The sequence below is a fragment of the Colletotrichum abscissum genome (genome assembly GCF_030869225.1).
Source record: "Colletotrichum abscissum strain IMI 504890 chromosome Unknown Scaffold_10.1, whole genome shotgun sequence".
Taxonomy (NCBI): domain Eukaryota; kingdom Fungi; phylum Ascomycota; class Sordariomycetes; order Glomerellales; family Glomerellaceae; genus Colletotrichum; species Colletotrichum abscissum.
The window spans coordinates 135,399-154,324 of record NW_026849988.1 but is presented as its reverse complement, the minus strand read 5'-3'; the positions used below and the strand labels follow the sequence as shown (position 1 = coordinate 154,324).

At 52.9% G+C, this 18,926-nt stretch overlaps 5 protein-coding genes across 5 annotated transcripts; 3 read left to right on the top strand and 2 right to left on the bottom strand.

Moving 5' to 3' along the window:
- Nucleotides 1-957: 957 nt before the first annotated feature.
- On the top strand, nucleotides 958-2,023 carry CABS01_05007 (uncharacterized protein; the record flags this gene model as incomplete). Its single annotated transcript, XM_060538377.1, has 3 exons — nucleotides 958-1,021; nucleotides 1,082-1,455; nucleotides 1,514-2,023. The coding sequence occupies 3 exons, from the start codon at nucleotides 958-960 to the stop codon at nucleotides 2,021-2,023; spliced, it is 948 nt and encodes a 315-aa protein (XP_060405549.1).
- A 1,945-nt stretch (nucleotides 2,024-3,968) lies between these two features.
- CABS01_05006 (uncharacterized protein) lies at nucleotides 3,969-4,682 on the top strand (the record flags this gene model as incomplete). Its single annotated transcript, XM_060538376.1, has 1 exon — nucleotides 3,969-4,682. One exon carries the CDS (start codon nucleotides 3,969-3,971, stop codon nucleotides 4,680-4,682), a length of 714 nt encoding a protein of 237 aa, XP_060405548.1.
- A 5,651-nt stretch (nucleotides 4,683-10,333) lies between these two features.
- CABS01_05005 (Ras family protein) lies at nucleotides 10,334-11,131 on the top strand (the record flags this gene model as incomplete). Its single annotated transcript, XM_060538375.1, has 1 exon — nucleotides 10,334-11,131. The coding sequence occupies one exon, from the start codon at nucleotides 10,334-10,336 to the stop codon at nucleotides 11,129-11,131; it is 798 nt and encodes a 265-aa protein (XP_060405547.1).
- Nucleotides 11,132-12,025: 894 nt separating this feature from the next.
- Nucleotides 12,026-14,535, bottom strand: CABS01_05004 (phosphoketolase; the record flags this gene model as incomplete). Its single annotated transcript, XM_060538374.1, has 2 exons — nucleotides 12,026-12,963; nucleotides 13,020-14,535. 2 exons carry the CDS (start codon nucleotides 14,533-14,535, stop codon nucleotides 12,026-12,028), a joined length of 2,454 nt encoding a protein of 817 aa, XP_060405546.1.
- Nucleotides 14,536-16,270: 1,735 nt separating this feature from the next.
- CABS01_05003 (uncharacterized protein) lies at nucleotides 16,271-17,322 on the bottom strand (the record flags this gene model as incomplete). Its single annotated transcript, XM_060538373.1, has 4 exons — nucleotides 16,271-16,528; nucleotides 16,688-16,745; nucleotides 16,803-17,032; nucleotides 17,119-17,322. 4 exons carry the CDS (start codon nucleotides 17,320-17,322, stop codon nucleotides 16,271-16,273), a joined length of 750 nt encoding a protein of 249 aa, XP_060405545.1.
- Between the last annotated feature and the right edge of the window lie 1,604 nt (nucleotides 17,323-18,926).

Genomic DNA, 18,926 nt, shown 5'->3' with positions numbered 1-18,926 from the left:
CTATGACATTACGGAAAGCTGAGACCTTCGCAGCTTGCAGTGCAGTTTTCGACTATTTCCTGTATCTTGGGTTCTGTCTGTAGATGCGCCAGGCTTTACAGACTCAACATCCTCCGCCGAATCTCACTATGGATGCGGTAGTATAGGATCTGTCTTGCCACATGCACGCAGCCACTGCTCCATGCTCATGCAACCACTGTTCATTGGCTCTTTCTCCGCGTCACTGTGGTGGTTCCTTTACCTGAATGACTTTTCAGCCACCCAGAGAACATCGCAGTGAAGTGGTTTCGCCGAAAGCGTCTCTGGAAACAGTTCGTCCGCACTTCTTTGCACGCTGATATGGTGGTCTCGATACGCTAAATACATCTTCAGCCAGCCAGAGAATATCACATGAAGTGGTTTCTCTGAAAGCCTCTCTGAAAACAATTCTTGAATGCAATTTTGTCAAAGAGACTTTCAGCTAGGTAGCGCAATTGAGACAGACGGCACCTCTCTCCGGGTTCATGTGGCTGAGGCCAATGACAGCGGAGAGTGAAGGCTAGCGGCTGCGAAACAACAAAGTGAGACAACGCTTGCGGCTGGGGGCAAAAACCACCAAATGGGAAAGTTCAAAACATCATTGTAGGAGAGCATCCCTTTCGGCGCCTTTCGTGCTCTGGATTCAATATTTTCAGCGTTGCGATGTACCAGTGGCTCGACAGACCAAAGCTGAAGGAAGAGTTCTCCACCATGCCGGTGGCTTGCCAAGAAGGGATCACTATCTGGAGGAGGTATTCGGAGAATGAACCAATCGCAAGATGTGGTGTTTGGTCTGAAAGCCCTTGGCTTAAACAGGATCCCACCCCTATAATCTTTATAGGGGATCATCGCTCAGTGGGATAGCCAGGTGCCATCACTCTACATTCTTGATATTTAACAGATTTATGCTTCAGAGTTTTCTTTTTCTATTCTGTCACAATGTACCACATATATCTTGACTCGTTCTACGGATTTCAGTCCAAGTCGAACCAGTTTCAGCAACGTCTTGTAGAGTAGCGTGCTGAAGATGGCACGCTTTTCAGTGAAGCTGCCACTTTACTAGACAAGACCAATGATGCCGCCTTTGAAGGACTTGAGACCTTAGTTGTTCAGCTTCTGCAGATAGCAGATGGGGTTTCACCTGTCGGTAAAGACACTGTACCACAGCTACCCATTGCTATCGAACTCTTCCACAAGTTGGCCAAGTCCTGTGAAGGTTTTGTTGACCGTATCGGTCAGGAATTCATAGATACAACTCAGTATGGTGGGGAAAACAAGCAACTTCAAGATAACATCCAGAAACTCCTCGTCGACATTACTAGGGAGATTCGTAGCGCAGAAGGCGCGCTTCAAAGAGCTCAAGACTCGTCAAGGAGCTCCTTTGAGCGTCTGACGACAGCTAGACGCAATTTGAAAGATGCGGAATATGAGAAAGATGTAAGCGAGCTTCATTTATCGTAAAATCATTGCGCTATCTTCTAGACGTCATGTGTAGAACTGGTACGAAATATCTTCTTTTCTTGGAGGGGGCGGAGACATCGGTAACCAGATCCGAGTGAACGAGCAAAACGTCAAAATCTGCCAACGAAATTTGGACGATGCCGAGACGGATGAGAATGACTGCAAGAATAACCTTTCCAATCTGCAGAGCTTGGTCCCAAGGGTACAGGAGCTTACCAGACTCCTGGGTGATCTCTTCTGGCAGATGAATGCTGAGTACGAGAAGATCGTCAAGGATAGGAAGATCATCGAACGGACTTGGGTGGCTATTAGAACGCTTGACTACCACGTCAGCACCAACGATGTCGACACCTCTCGCGATGACATTCTACGCCATGTGGTTCAGTTGATGCACATGAGAGTGGAACAAGTGGATAAGGATCCGGATGTCCAGCGTTTCAAAGAGAACATCGAGAGACGGATGCGTGAAGCACTGGGCGAGGCTCTGGTGGAAGAGCTCCACCAGGAGAGGAAATTCCTCCTCATGGAAGATGTCGACTTTTAGTCTATTTGTGCTAGTTTCAATTCGGAATCTGTGCCTTGCTTGATTCTCGCCTCTGAGACGAAAGAAGGAGCGGCTGCCACCACTATAATTCAAGGGCTTCAAATGTGTAGGAGTAAGGCAGATGAGGCCAGTGCCATAAGTCAAAGTGCAGAATTAATACAGTGTCTAGGCATCCGCGGCTCGGCCGTCGACGCTCGGGGCGGTTTACGGGAGAATCCACGCACGAAGAACTGGCGGCAGATGGATAAGCTGAAATTTCAAACTGTCTGTTGGTGGCTGCCTGAGCTACGAACAAAACCCTGCCTGGTAGATATCACACGTGTGGCGGGTCGACTCCAGCGCATGAACCTCTAGTCATTCTCCAACTTAGAAATGATCCTCAATTTTCGATGTGCGGGAATAAGGGATATAAGGTCGGATGGTCATATAACTCGCCAATACCCCCCATATCATTGCGCCCCATTGTACTCAAGTCGATCCGCGATTGATGGAATATGTCGAGTGATAGAACTGCGAGTTGTATCCAAGATATGTTTGCAGTTAGAAAGGAAACTAGGCTGGCTGACGTGGAGGGGCCGGGTATGGGGAAGTGGCGTTGCTTCCTGAGCTAGTATCGTGCGTGCCAACGGTCAGCCAGCCACAGGACGGAGAACGCCGGCGCGTAAAGGTGCCGAGGTGTTGCTTCAAGCGGGGTTGGATACATATCTCGAAGCAGTACGGATAAATTTCTGGTCAATAATGTCAAGTCAATCAAATGTACACTGTATAGATCTCCAAGACTATCCCGGAGATGTTTGCCCGTCAACCTTAGAGGGCTGGAAGAGCAGACCTTCGGTCGAGATGATTTGAGACAGGCTGGCCCAGACTCAGCAAAACCCACACCCAGGTCGCCCCAAGGGCTTTGTTGATTGATACACTGAATGAAGAGGCCGAGCTCACACACATAAATACTTTTTATTGGCGGCCCGGTAGAGTGTGAGCAGTCAGGTGGTAAAAAGGGGCAAGGCGTAGTTCGCATGGCTAGCAAATCACGGCACTGATTGTGAAACATCACAATGCACTCAGCTCAACCAAGTAATTCACCTTGACAAGCAGCACGCCACATATGGTTTGCATCGGGTAGAGTAGCCTCAATTGAACTAATATCACTATCACATCCATTGGCCTCGGTCTAGGTTACGATGGATTCTTCAGCCGCACAAAGTCACCGAAACCAGCAGCCTGGTGTAAGGTTCGGTGTGGCTGGCTGATTGGAAACAATACCCAGATATTTCTATTTCGTCAGCTGATCGCCTTCACGAACCCATGACTGTATGTCTCCTTCTTTGGGATAATGCCATGTAGAACCCTCACTGGACCAGTCACTTCATCAACCATCACACTCTCGATTCCGGGCCAACTTGCTCAGCCGTGGTCCAGAAGTGTTACCATTTGAGCCACGTCGTATCTTCAGGTCGGGCAGACTCAGACGCCTTTCCCCGTTTAGAACCTGCAGAGACGGCACGAGACGAAGTACCGGCGTTTGCACACAAAACGCCACCACATAATTCAAGGGTTGCAAAGTACGTAGTCTGTACTGAAAAACGATTAATTAGCAAGACAATTCCAAACCCGGACACGAAAGTCAGCATTATAAGTGAAGTAGCTCACCCTTTCCTATTGTACAACCAAAAGTGCCAAATCGCCTTTTCATTTACCTCTCTCGGATATAGAACTCGGTACGCAGACTACGATTTTGGTCCAAATCTTATGTCTGGCTGACAACTTCAAGTAAATCAGATTCTCTCCACAAGAGGCCGCCTCAGACCTTTGTGCCTTCCGCCGCTTTCGGGTTGTAGCAGCCCTGTCGAGATAACAAACTCCACCTCGAACGATCTCGTAAGTGTTTTAATGCATTGATATCCTAGTGTGTTTATTAAATGGGGGCTAAGAGGCTATAGGCAAGATGCAATCGAATGCAAGCTCCGATATTGCAGACAAATATGCGAGTATAGTTCCTGGCCCTACCGTCCTTGAGCTCCTCACCGAGTTCAAGCAAGAGGAATTTCTCAAGAAATATCTGAACCCCAAGTCTCTGCCGAATAAGTTGAGCAAACCTTTGCTTGAGGATCACCATGCAGAAGGGGCAGCTGAAGGAGTCTGCTCGGCTGCGGTGATGCACTGGCTTGATACCGGCGCCGTCCCTCCTCCCACCGAGGAAATGGCTGCAGGGCTAGCCCGAGTTCAAGGCTCCTTTGAGGCTGACACTGAGCGGGATTACTGGAAATTGTGCAGCAACCTATCAAAATCTTCCAAGAACCTCAAGGAACCTGTCAAAGACAGCAAGGGCTTAGAACTCAACATCACGCAAACTTTTATCAACTATTTGCTTGACAACTCGGGTAAAATCAACACAAAGTTCAAGCTTTTCCTCATTCTTGGTTTCGTGGATGGCTCTGCCCATGCAGTTGGCTGGAATCTGGGAACCAAAAGCTTCTTCGATCCCAATTATGGCGTTTGGAGGATCAAGACTCCTGATCCCAAGAGTGGCATTTGGAAGATGATACCTTTTGCCAATGGCCCTGATGCTGCCACAGACATCGCATACTCAATTTCTGGTTTGGATGAGATTCGCAGTAAATATGGAGCCAAAGTCTCTATCAAAGCCATCACTTTCTAATCTGTTTGAGAAAGAACTGTCCTGTAGAATACTCAACTCTAGATTTGGTATTGTTCTAATGAACATTTAGGAGCCAAAGCGATTTGATAGAATGAGTTAAGAACAATTCCCATGGTCCTCGGATAGTGAGCTGCAGTGGGCAGCGATACATTCAGTAACATTGTAACCTAATAATAATATCTAGATCAGCATCTTCTTTCGACGAATCACGTTGATTGGGTTCATTCCAAATGGCTCAATTGACGTCCTGGATTCTGTAGATAGACGCGTTATTCTGTTGCTCGCATTTGAGTTCTCCAAGAGGACAATCAATCAGCAGATCAAGCCTGGCCAACGTGCCTAATACGGACTCCGGAGGACCGCTTGCAAGTAGAGGACCCCCGGTCGGATAGGATGCGGCACAGTCAGATCTCTCCCACCGACCCGGATTCGTCCCACTGAACCGCCGTATCAAGCAAGTGGTTTAAAGGTGTCCCACCCGGAATGTCTCACCGGGTACCCAGAGTCTAAATTAAGGTGGCCGATTTTTGTTCGGCCCTGCTCCGGATCCCGGTGATGTAGAGTGGCCTACATCTAAATATCAACGCCTTTCTAACAATCCGTCCCGACATTATACTAGCCAGCGACTTAGCGACCTAACGACTTGCGACTGGCACAGTCCTTATCGACCGACCTTTCAAAATACTATTCGAGGGAGCCGAATCAGGGATACAGTCGAGCACCGTGACTACTTGTTGGAAGATTGCCCGTCTCTGAGGTACAGTACACTGGTAGCACACAATAGGGATCATGCGATGTCAAGCCCACCTATTGTCTCCCATAGACTAGGAGTCATCCCCGCTCAGCTTTCACGAACCCGATCAATCGGTTCTCACACCGTGACAAACCCTCTAGCGATGCAACCCGGGCATTAGTCGGCGTCCAGCTTGCTTCTCCAAAGAGTCCCGAGGGGACGGAGCATGAATACGCAGAATCAACAGACGACATTTGTTTGAGATGCCACGGAGAAAGTTTCACAGGATTGAAAGCTGGAACCCCCGGGCCCCTGTCACCCCACGACCTTTCCAGGAAGAAGGGGCATACCTGTGACCAATGCGGGTGAGGTGGCATTTGACAAGATGTTGAAACGCAGGTTCCCTATCGTCATTGGAGGATAGAAATCCGTACACCTGATTGTACCATGATGTTTCCTCCACACTGCAGAGTACGAAGTATTCGGGGAGAAACCATGCAGCTAATTATTAATACCCGCTGGGCTGACCTGCATCGGATTGCGCCGCCATCAGCCGCCCAGGGACGAATCTGCATGCAGTCCGCCTGATTGACGCCCGAGATCGTAAGGCGTTCTATTTTGCCATGTGCATGATGCACCTTCGACGCAGGGGGAGGGAAGCGGGAATGCATAGAACAAACATTGTTCGATCGAAGGGGATTGCCCGCCTGCAAACAGGAATTGGAGTGATCGCGTGGCACGACAAAGCGAACAAAGAGAATGATCCCAGAGACACACGTGGTATGAGATCCAGGAACGCCCCAAACCCGAAACCCCGGATGAGAAAACGGTCTCAGAGGGGAGGGGGGGAAGAAGTGCTTGCTTGCTTGCTGCTTCTGGTGGATGGTGTACGGACTACGAAGTACTACGTACCAACCTGACCATGGAACCGGGAATCAGGGCCGAGTGGGCGATGCGACGGGCATAGCGTCGTCGCTTGGTGTTGAACTTGAACCCGCCAGACCGGATGCACTTGGTTCCATTTGCCAGGCATGCTTTGCCTAAGTAGCGTGAAGCGTGAAGCGTCGCTGGAAGTCTCCATGTCTTGAGTCTTTGGGCTTTCACTCTGGAATCGGGAAACTGTTGCAGAGTAAAAATATGTGAGTCTCACTCGCTCTCCTCACAGTGAGACACCATGCACCAAGAAAAACGTTGTCGTAAGGCATCAATTGAAATTCACCATCCCAAGACGGGTTACGAGTTTGACGCAGAACTAGACAAAATAGGAAGAAGGCGAGGAAAATCTTTTTGCAGCTTTGCGCCGTTGCGGGCGTTATGAGTCGTTGTTCCTGGAACCTATTCCTGGTTCCTGGGGTTGGTGTTTGGTCGCTTAGAGGACGATCAACTGTCGCCAAACAGGGGCAGCCAACAGTTTACGGGTTGCCAGCGTCGCTTCTCGAAGGGCAAACACCATCTTGGATCGATTGATTGATTGCGGCCCAGCCTACTGGGTGAGAGGTGGTGGTGGTGGGAGGCGGGCGTTTTAGGCCGAAAAGAAATAGGTGGCTGCAACTATCAACGTTTTTCAAGTTGTACTTTACGGATAGACGAGCAGCCAATGCGACGCAATACGACACACGTTTACAACAAACGTCCTCCGCTCAGCCACTGCAAGGCGAAAGGGGAAAAAAAGGAGGTCGGCCCCCATGACGAACATGAAGACATTGTAAAAAGTTGACAGACATCTCGGACAGCCCGATATGCAAGGGTGAAAATCTTCACAAGCAGATTGCACAAGTCTCCACGTTCATTTATCGCAGTGAGAAAGCAGAGAGGATTCGGAGAATAAGAAGGAAAGAAGGAGTGGAAGAATAATCGATTCGAGATTCGAATGTGGACCACTGACCGCGGCTCTCGGATCCATTCTCCTTGGAAAAAAACAAGCGCCGTCTTGCAATTATTCTGCATCGGAATGGAGTACGGGTCCGTAACATGGCATGTCCAATAAATAAACATGCAATATTATTTCGCTGTTTTAGTGTTGAGTTGTCCGCAATCTCATTTCAGCCCACCTACGCGGTATTGCTGTGAAGGCCCCCCCGGGTCTCCCCCGGCCTCTGCACTGACAAAGATCCCGGACGGTGGACGGAGCACCTAGCGGGCCAGCAGCATCTTTGACATTTGCAGTAACAGGGCAGCAGCAGTGGTACCCTGCAGATATTGTGGTTTTTTTCTTCTTTCTGCGCAGCACGGGCATCTCCAGAAACAGACGACATTTCCATTCTTGTTTATTGAAAAGGGTCAAGGAGCGGGAAAAAAAAAGGGAGAGCAGTTTTTTACTTGATATTGACGAAACAATCAGAGACGCATCAGGAAGGGGCGGAAAGGGGGAAATCAACACGGAAGGAAGGAAGGCAGGAAGGAGGGAAGGAGGCAGGCAGGTTTGTCTGCACCTTCTTCCCCGAGGCCGAGTGACAGGTACGTATACATACACAATACGAAATACCTAGGTAGGTACCTAAGAAGTTAGGAATACTTGATACTTCATGCTGCTCGTTGCCTCTCCATTTGTTCCATCGTCACATCGTCACATCTTGGATCAAGGTGATCAGGGTCCCCTCCCCTCCTCCAAACGCTTTCTTCGTCACCAAGACCAAACACAAATCACAAATCAAAGCCATCAATAACCCCCCCCCCCCCCCCCCCCCCCCCCCCCCCCCCCCCCCCCCCCCCCCCCCCCCCCCCCCCCCCCCCCCCCCCACCCCCACCCCCCCCCCCCCCGTCCCGCCCCCTCCCGCCCAAACCCACCAACAAACCCCACACCCCCCCCACGCCAACACACCCCCCCCCCCCCCCCTCTTCATCCCTCAGTGACGACATCCCATCCTCGTCCGGCGCCCCGGCATCCAAAACCCAACGCTACCCGTGATCCGTCAGGTTTAGCTACGCACGGTTTGAGCAACACACACCAGTGACCAGCAACACCACTCATCGGAACTGTAGGCACGATAGAAACACCATCGCTGCAGGGAGCTCCCCTCCTGGAGCTTGCGCCCACCCCTCGTGCGATCCCACAATCGCCGAGACAGAGCCGCGCAGTCGCATCCCGTCTTGCAGCCAAACAGCGCCCGGGATAGACTCTTTATTTGAATACCAGTACCTCACCGGGTCAGAGCTGGAGGTTCCCCATCAGAGCTCCCCCATCGAGCAGGCCTCATCCCTCTTGTTTCTTCCACCTCACCCTCGGACGGGGCGACGCTCGAGCACTCCAGTGACCACTCTTTTTCTCTTCCACGACCACCACAGACATCTCATACGAGCACGACAAGGAAAACAAATACATAATAGGAGGGCGGAACGAGGAAGAATAGAGTCAGGGGCTCGGTCCTTGGTCTGCTCGTTGCTTTTGCCTTTAATCCGCACCCATCTTTGAGCTTTGGGTTCCGATTGTACTCAATTCGTATTCTACCGACATCCTTGTGTACCTACCTTGGGTGGTTATCTTCCCAGTCTCGTAGGTTCTTGCCTTTCAAGTTTCGGCCCCCAAAGACCGAGTGCATCCGTCAATCCTTCCCTTCCATCGATCCATTGCAACGCAACGCAATACAATACGACGCAACACAACTCAAGGTCCAAGGAAGAGCGTACCGTAGCACCGCCGCCAAGGGTCGCTATCAAAAGCAAGCGCATCCCCTCGCTCATTCTGTCATCTCTCCAGCCATTCATCCATACCGAATACAGTCCACCCACCACCATCCCGCATTATCGCTGCGATATTCGGGCCATCCCAGAGACACACCACCCAACCATCGGCAGGCCTACCAACAGCCTCGTCACACTTTCGGATTTCACACCAATATCCCATCCCGCAGCTTACCATCAATTTTCACCTGTTGATTGCATCTGCGGCGGCGCCCAATTGACCAACGACGTCTTCTGCTCCCCGCATCGCTCAAGCTCCCACTCGCGACAAAAGAAACATCTTGTCTCACCTTTGATGGCGAAGAATACGAACGGGTTCTGTTTACGTCCAGTCAATCCATTCCCACCGATTCACTCCTCGCTCATTGCAACCTCAACGGTCTACACTCTCTGTCTCGCGCGCGCGCGCCACACGATACGGACTAACCCCAACGACACCTCCATCATCCCATCCACATCCCTCTTGGTGGGCACGTAGAAAAGGCGACGAACGACACCTGCTACCCGCACCAAAGCAACAAGATCAACCAAAATAACAACCACGAGGCGAAGAGAGGCGACGCAAACCACACAGACGCACACCTTTCTTAACTTCCGGTGTCTTCCACTCTCCTTCTCGTCTTCGCTTCCCCCACCTTGCCCAGAAAAAGCCCACGGTCCCAAACGAACGAACCCTGTTTGGGGGCCGCTCCCGTGAACGATTACGCCACAGCCTTTTGCCTCTTACTCGATCCTAACTAAAAGAAGAAAAACGGTCGAACCGCGCGCGCGGTCTGAGAGCCGAAACGAAGCTAAGAAGCACCAGAGCTGCTGCACTGCCGTCCGACTACCTTGCTCCCACGAGCCTACGAATACCTTACCTGCCCTACCGCCGCCACTAATAGAGAGTCGGACCTCTTCTTATCTCACCTCACCCACCACCACTTATTGTACTAGCGACTCTTTCCCACAAAACTTCTCGACTGAATCTCCCGAACCAGAGTTTCCTCCCGAGATATCACCACGAGATCGCACTCGACCTTTCTTTGAAAGCTCAATTCAACGCGTAACGCAGCAAACAGCGCATTTGCGACGCCAAGTCCACCGTCATCAAGCGTCCTCTACTCGCGACTTCCAACGGCGCACGCGACGTGTGACGACACAACCTCGGAGCTGTCCCCGCGATCCAAGGCGGCCGACACTGGACCACCACAACCACCACATCTCTGGTCTTTCGGAACGAAAATCAACTACCACAATGTCAATCTCACAACAAGCCCCGACGCCAATCTCGATTACCATTTGCGGCGACGGCGGCTGCGGAAAATCCTCTATAACTCTCCGTCTCGTGCGTTCGCAATGGACCTCCGAATACGACCCCACTATTGAGGACTCCTACTCCATCACCCGCAAGATCGATGGACAAAACTACCACCTTTCTCTTACGGATACGGCCGGGCAAGAGGAGTACCGCGGCATGTGGGCATCATCGAACCTCGGCGCGGATGCTTTCTTGCTCGTGTACGACATCACCTCCCGCGATTCCATCGACGCTCTCCAGTACTTTAACGACCTCATCGACATGGAGGCAGAGACTCGCCTCGATAATGCTGAGCGCGCAAAACGTGCCGGCCTCTCACCCTCCTCCTACCGCGATACCGTATCTGCCACGCCGGGCGCTAAAACCGTTCCTCCCGTTAAGATTGTCGCCGGCAACAAATGTGACCTTCAAGAGTCCCGCGCCGTTCCTGCGGCCATGGGCCTAGACTGGGCGCGTCGCCGGGGGTGCGGTTTCATGGAGACGAGTGCACGGCTCGAGGTCAATATCGAGGAGACGTTTGCGCTCATTGTTCGTCGCGTTGTTGAGGCTAGGCGCATGGCGGAGCTGGGCGTCAACGAAAACATGGAAATGGATCGGAGAGGAATGACCAAGCCGCTAAGTCCCCTTCCGGCGGGCAGCGAGCAGAATGAGAAACGCGGCCCCGGTGTTCGGGGTCCGAACATCGAAGGCAAGGTTGGCAAGGCATCGATATGGAGGAAGCTCCGGTGCTGGTGAGGCTTTGACTTGATGGGCCCCTAAGCCAAGATGGCTTTCGAATGTCGATGTTGCATCTAAAGCTGTTACGGCGGGGTTGCTACTCAAAAGTGATGCCATCAAATGAGACCATGAGCGGCTTCGCCTGTCGACCTGTGGCTGAGATGGGGGGGCCGACGAGGAGGTCCAAGCCTATCTCTAGAGAGACCCAGGGACGAGTGTGACAACCAAAGTCATTGCAGGCCGTTGCGCAAGGAAAGGGTCTGCATAAAGCGCCATGGCGATGAAGCATGCCATCATCCACGGTAGCAGAGGCAGCTTTGATAGCCGGTACATTGTCGTTTTTGCACATTGGGGTTTCAGAGAGATTGGGACTTACACGCAAGTGTAGCATTATCAAATGGGGGCGTTTGGGAGTCTCGAGCACAAGTTCCTCACCGCCTGTTGTACGGGTCATGAAGGGCGAGGGACTGGACCCAGGGGGGATTGGGCAAAACACCACCGATATGGCCTAGGCTGTATCTCAACTTTTGCGTTTTCTTGTGTTTTTTGCTTTCGTTTAGATACCAATGATGCGTGTGAATTATCAAGCATATTCAAGGTGAAGCAGACTGGCCATATTCTTTCCAGTGTGAGATCTTGTGGAGATGAATGTAAATCTAATGAAAAAACACATATATTTTGTTTTTCATTCAACTTTAGAGCACATGTGCCACCGCCGCGACAAAAACCTCATTCTCAAACTCGCAAAAAACTGCCCTGATATCTTCTCCTCTTATCCCGAGTATACCACAACGCCGTAGCATCAAACAAACTCTTTCCGATAAAACGTTACTGTCTGTGAAACCTGTCTCAACATTTCATCTAGTCGTTTCTTCCATCTAAAGCTTTTCTAATCCCCATCTATCAAAAGTCTTAGGTGGTGATCTTGGCGACCTTTTGCCACAGGCCGTTGTGAGACCAGGTCCAGTTCTTGAGGAAGGGCGGGTCCATGCCCGTCTCGAACGCCTCGATGCGGGCGGCGATCTGCTGGTTGCGCAGCGTCTCGCGGGCGGCGGCGCCGCGGTTGTGGAGCTGTGGCATGCGGTCGATGGCGTCCATGGCGAGGCTGAAGCGGTCCGTCTGGTTGCGGATGGCGAGCTCGAGGGGCGTGTCGATGTTGCCCTTTTCCTTATAGCCGCGGACGTGGAGGTTCATGTTGCCCGGACGCTTGTAGGTGAGGCGGTGGACGAGCCAGGGGTAGGAGTGGAAGTTGAAAATGACGGGCTTGTCGTCCGTGAAGAGGGAGACCCATTCGGCGTTTGTGAGGCCGTGGGGGTGGTCTTCGTGGGAGATGAGCTTGAAGAGGTCGACGCAGTTGACGCAGCGGATCTTGAGCTCGGGGAAGTGTTGCAGCAGGAGGTCGATGGCGGCGAGGGACTCGTGGGTGGAGATGTCGCCGCACGAGGCCATGACGAGGTCGGGCTCCTCGCCCTGGTCGGTGCTGAACTGGGGCCAGATGCCGATGCCCTTTGTGCAGTGCTCGACGGCCTTCTCCATGGTGAGGTACTGCAGGTGCTCCTGCTTGTCGGCGACGATGACGTTGACGTAGTTTGAGGAGGCGAGGCAGTGGTCCATTGTAGAGAGGAGGCAGTTACCGTCGGGCGGGAGGTAGATGCGGACGACCTCGGGGCTCTTGTTGGCGACGACGTCGAGGAAGCCCGGGTCCTGGTGCGTGAAGCCGTTGTGGTCCTGGCGCCAGACGACGGCGGTGAGGAGGATGTTGAGGGAGGCGATCTTGTTGCGCCACTCGACTTCGAGGGCCTTTTCGATCCACTTGCAGTGCTGGTTGACCATGGAGTCGATGACGTGGACTGCACGATTTGTTAGCATCATGTTTGTTCAATACGTGAGAGAGAGGTGAACTTACTGAATGGCTCGTAGCTGTTGAGGAGACCGTGACGTCCGGTCAGGATGTAACCCTCGAGCCAACCCTCACAGGTGTGCTCGGAAAGCATCTCCATGACACGTCCCTCGGGGGCCAGGTTGCCGCCGTTGGCATCCTCTTCAAAGTACTCGCCCATCCAGACCTTCTTGCCGGCCTCGTAGACGGCACCAAGCTTGTTGGACTCGGTCTCGTCGGGTCCGAACAGACGGAAGCTCTGCATATTCTGGGCCATGACATCTCGAAGGTAGGTAGCCATGTTGTTCATGCTGGCAGCCATGGTGCCGCCAGACTTGTCAACCTTGATAGCGTACTCCTTGAAGTCGGGAAGCTTGAGAGGCTTCCTAAGAACGCCACCGTTAGCCACGGGGTTGGCACTCATGCGGCGATTACCGGTAGGGCAGAGGGACTTGAGCTCATCCGAGATACGGCCGTCCTTGAAGAGACGCTCGGGCTCGTAGCTGCGCATCCACTGCTCGAGGAGCTTCATGTGCTCGGGGTTGGTGGCGGCGTTGGGGATGGGGACTTGGTGGGCTCTCCAGTAGCCCTCCAAGTAGTTGTCGTCAATCTTGCGGGGGCCAGTCCAGCCCTTGGGACTGCGAAGGACAATCAAGGGCCAGATGGGGCGGAAGGCCTTGCCGGAGTCGCGGGCCTGCTTCTGGAACTTGCGGATCTCGAGGACGCAGTGTTCCAGAGTGGCGGCCATGGCCTGGTGCATGGTATCGACATCGTCGCCCTCGACAAAGTACGGCTGCCAACCGTAGCCGAGGAAGAGGTTCTCCAGCTCCTTGTGGGAGATTCTGGCCAGGATCGTGGGGTTGTTGATCTTGTAACCGTTCAGGTGCAGGACAGGCAATACGGCGCCATCCACAATGGGGTTGAGGAACTTGGTGCTGTGCCATGCAGTTGCCAGCGGGCCAGTCTCGGCCTCACCATCGCCGACCATGGTCAGGGCAATGAGATCGGGGTGGTCGTAGACGGCACCGAACGCATGCGAGACGGAGTAGCCAAGCTCTCCACCCTCGTGGATGGAGCCCGGGGTCTCCGGGGTAGCGTGGGAACCGATGCCACCGGGGAAGGAGAAGGACTTGAAGAACTTCTGCATGCCTTCAACGTCTTCCGACTTCTCTGGGTAGACCTCGGAGTAGACACCCTCGAGGTACGACTGGGAGAGCACGGCGGGGGCTCCATGGCCCGGGCCGGAGATGAAGATGGAGTCGAGGTCGTACTTCTTGATAAGACGGTTGAAGTGCATCCAGGTAAAGATTTGACCCGGAGCTGATCCGAAGTGACCGAGTAACCTCAGCTTCATGTGCTCCTTCTTGAGGGGCTCCCTGAGAAGGGGGTTCTCTTTGAGGAAGATCATTCCCAAAGACAGGTACAAGCTGGCCTTGAAGAAGTCATTGTACTTTACAATGTCCTCCTTGGAGAGGGGCTCGCCCTTTACTGTTGACCGGGCTGGGCCATAGGGGCTGATGGACTCGACCTCCTTGTCGGCCATGTTGATGGTGACGGGAGGTAGGTACGTAAGGGTTGGTGATGTTTATCGTAGGTGTGTTCAGGCCAAGATGCCTTGAAAGGGGTGGTTTAGAAAAGGAAAGGCAAGAGTTGACTGAAGTCCGAGAGGGCTTGGTCTTTATACCTACTAGTCAGGCCGGAAGAGGTCAGAGGAGAGACAGAGAGAGAGCAAGATATGCTGCGGTCATTTCGCCCAGAGGTCGGGCGGCAGGCGGGTAGCTCTGCCCAGGCTGGAGTTTGATGCTCACGTCTATGGTGCTGATCCCCGGTTGGAGGCCGGCGGGCATCGACTGAGTAGCGTAAACGCAGGTCCGGGAGCTATCAGCCGATATTGACGGCTACCAACCTGGGTTGGAGGCGAAGGTTGCGAACGTTGAGAGAACAAGGGCATACAAGCAGGGGTGGGGTATACGAAGATACGGAACGGAACCTGGTGGCACATAACACGTTCCTTGATGGGGCTCCAGGTGAAGCATCTTTTTGGGACTTTTAGCCTGGGGAGTTGGAGAAGTGGTAACCCCAGGTGCGGGACTCTCATTCATTCCACAATGAAAGGCTCCAATGGGCTGGCAACGTGGGGGGGAAGAGGAGAAGAGAAAGAGATGTCGGGTGTCATGGCATCCTGGCAACGTGGACTTCTGGCGTGGGTTGCCGTTAGTGGCATATGGCGAAGTCTCCTTCTGGGCGGTCCGGAAGCTGCCTATGACAGGGTGACGGGACGAAAACTAAGACGGCGGCTGCAGATGAGCTGAGGAATTGCGGGTTTTCCTTGCATGTTCTTTTGGCGACGAGAGGTTGATCGGTGGGTGGTGCTGGTGATTGTGCGTGGGGAGAAGAGGTGGTCTGATTTTCTGAACGCAACTCAACTGCGGTCATGGCACCAGGCGACATGTAGCCGACGTCACCTTACGCCCCACGTCGGTATCGATTGTGCCTGTCCGCGTCATAGTGCTTAATTTGCCCTGTCAGTCCGTTTTCAGGAGATTGGGGAAGGATGTTCAGGATTCAATGGCTTTTTGGGTCAGGAACGCTTGCACCTTGGTGGTCGAGAGGTCTCAGTCAGCGGAGGAAGTACGGAGAAAAACTGCTGCTCAGATTTCAGAGTCGGGGCAGCAGCGGGCCGAGCAGAATCGCCGCTTCGGGACATGGTACGGTACCTTCAAGGTACGTATTCGGCACCGTCGGCAGCTGCCGTTTGCCGGCCCGGGCTACGTATCTACGGTGTCCATGGCGAGCCAAGGTGAAGACGGTGACTAGCAAGGTGAGGAAGGTGCTGATGCACACATCTTCATTCCAATTTGCAACGTAACGCCTGCAACTACATTGGCATTATCGGCAGCTCTGCCCAGTCCGTGCTGCCGGGCCAATCTCTGTTACACCAACACGATTCTGACCCAATCCAACCCATCCATGCCTGCATCAAAAAGCCTCAATCACCTTTTGGCTAGGTGGTCTCACTACCCGATCTTCGGGAATGAGATAGTCAACTCCCAGGACAACGGCTAATCGCCAGATACGATCCCCTTCTTGGCGTGGCGTCAACCGAAATGGCACACCCAAAGTATCTCCCTACCATCACGGGACAGTGGCATCCTTCCATCGAGAAAACAGCAGAATCCGTTCTACCTCGCCTCCAGAGAAAGCCAACAGAGCCTCCATCCCGGGTTAGGCATGCTTTACGGCACCACCGTTTCGGACCGTTTACTCGTATCAACGCCCTATCGCAACCAGTGCCGGTGCCCCCGTGCAACCGGCTTAGAACGACCAGCCTTTTCTCTCGATTCGCTTGTCTGGTCGACCAGTTCACTGATGGCCCGATCATTAGCTGCACCAACGGCGTTGGTAATGACAATACTGTCCCGGAGGAGCCAGACGAATATCGAAACAAGGACGTCGTCAGTTAGCCGGCAAGGGGTATGAATGACAGGCCCGGCGAGCCTAGCAGTGAACCCGGACGCCTTCTGCCCTTGGCCAATCTAGCTAGGCATGCAGCAAATATCCCGCCATTGCAGAGAGGTGCCTTGGTACTTGGCCTTCTTCTGCAGGCAACTGGGCAGGCTGTGCCGAATTGCATCAGACTACCTTAGTCGTGTAAGCCTGGCATAAGGCACGAACTAGACGAAAAAACAACTGACGGTGCGGAACCCGGCCGGCTCCTCGCCCAGATCCAGAAGCAGCTGATTCATGGCGAGTCTGGATCATGGCATATGCACGCAGATCATGGCACCGCTCATCCACGACTTGCCTTACGTGCCACAATAAGCCTGGCAACCCCGGTTCACTGGGGGGCCTGACACACCCCGCCAAGTGTCAATCCTGCAGACATCACCCCACCACCTTTCACGGCGGGAGCTAGGACCCCAGCCCCGAGAAGACGAGGACAAAGTGGAGGGGAGCTGGAGCTTGAGCTCGGTGCTCGTCCTTGGTGCCACTTCCGCAGAAACAACGCGCTGTCTTGAATCGCCATTTATATTGTTTTTCTGGGAATTTCTCGCCCAGGTCATTTTTCTCTTCAGCATCAGCGTTTCTTCTGCCTACAACAAGTATCTTGCCCCCCAGAGGACACGCCATCCGCTGAATGACGATTGACATTCAGTGTCTTGCGTCTTGAGAGACTCCGAGCAATTGCAGCGGCAACCGGCAAGTCAGCTAGTGATGAGACCTCGCCCATGGAGGGGTAGCCTCTTGGCGAAACCCTGCCAGATGAGGGGAAAGCCCAAAATGTGCGCTTGAAGGAATGTTCACGGAATGCCGTTGGGTTCCAAGTCATCCGGTGTTCCGCATTGGGTCAGGACTTATGCCAACCAACAACGCCGGCGATCTGCTTGAGACGACGACATGGGAACGCAACGACATACGCTTATCAATATGATAAAATGTTCCATCCCGCGGGTGTTGAATAGGCTCGTCTTTCAGCGGGTACAGCCTTCCTCGCTATGCACCGTATTCACCTTGTTTTGTGTGACAGCACTCGGCAAAGCCAAGCGTCTATTGGACTAGACACGGGATTTAAATGTGACATTGCATCCATGGTCTCAAGGCTCTGCAAGTCGAACAATCCGGGGATCTGGCAGACGTTCAAAGACAAGACATCTGCGACAATTTTATCACCATAAAACGCTAACCTCCTTGACCCGGAGAGTGGATTCCCACCTGTCATCTGAATCGTCCCGACTTATTCTGAGTTAGGTATGCATTGTCTCATTGCCTCGACGTTTGCGCAACCTTGAGAGATTTCACGCATTTCTTCTTCACCGCAATCTCGGACTAGAAACAGGTTTCGGCTTTCCTTGGATGTCGATGAGCGGGACCCCTCGCGAGAAGCTGTTCAGCGAGGTGGATGGTGGGGTTTTCACATTCTCATGTCCTGATCTGATAATTTATGGGTACGGGGAGTCTGACAGCTGCTCTCCACGCTGTGCCGCAGGTACTTCGTATGCGGGTCAAAAGCCAGGTCCTCCGAGCCGACCGGGGGCTGCTGTCCTGCGGCTGCGGCGGGGTTGGTGGGGGATCAGCCGCCGACACGCGGGAACTAACCGTTTACCAGCAGCACTCAGGGGCAGTAGGCACTTGCAAAGAGCTTTGGTTCAGCTGCCTAGGAGTTTGCGCCGATGTGGCTTTGCTCTGGGCGCAGAGTCACTGCTATCGTGCCTACTCGCAAGTCAGGATGTCCACATCTAAGTATGATTAGTTGCTCCTTTCTCGACATGGGCACGCATTATTTGTAGGAGATACTGACCGCAGTGAAGGCAAACTATCATACGGATGACGATTTTTTAGCCATGATTAGCCATAGAAGTTGGAGTTTATAAAACGTGGCCTTGATCCTCGTCACTTACGTCCCATCTCAATGACCATTGACTTACGATGACATCCAATCCCGGACCCCATTCTGGTCTGATATCAAACTGACAGCACGAAGATAATGTCCCCATGCGAGATTGCGACCCTTAAAACAAAAAGTCATTGTTCCATAATGCGAGACCCCCAACTGTAGACTTTTATTCACTTCCGGTGGACGACGAGTTGCAAGTCCATCCCCCGCACCGACGGACTGAACTCTCTCGATGACCACTTCACTCCCTTTGCCATATGCCCCATTTACCCGAAAGGGTTGCGAGACCGCGTAAACTCATTTAATTGACTTATCTCACGAACCGTCCGAGCGGAACGCCCGTGACCACCTTCATAGTAGAGAACAGCCAAGTGAAGGGGAGAGTCGACACACTTGGACATCACGGTGGCCTGACGTCACGCCGTCCCCCCCGCGTTCTATGGTCCCCAATAGTTTGGTTCAGACAGAAAAGAAAAGGTAAAGAGAGGGGAAGCATAGAAGTTATTTGTGTATATACTCTGCTCCGTCCGCTCTCAAAT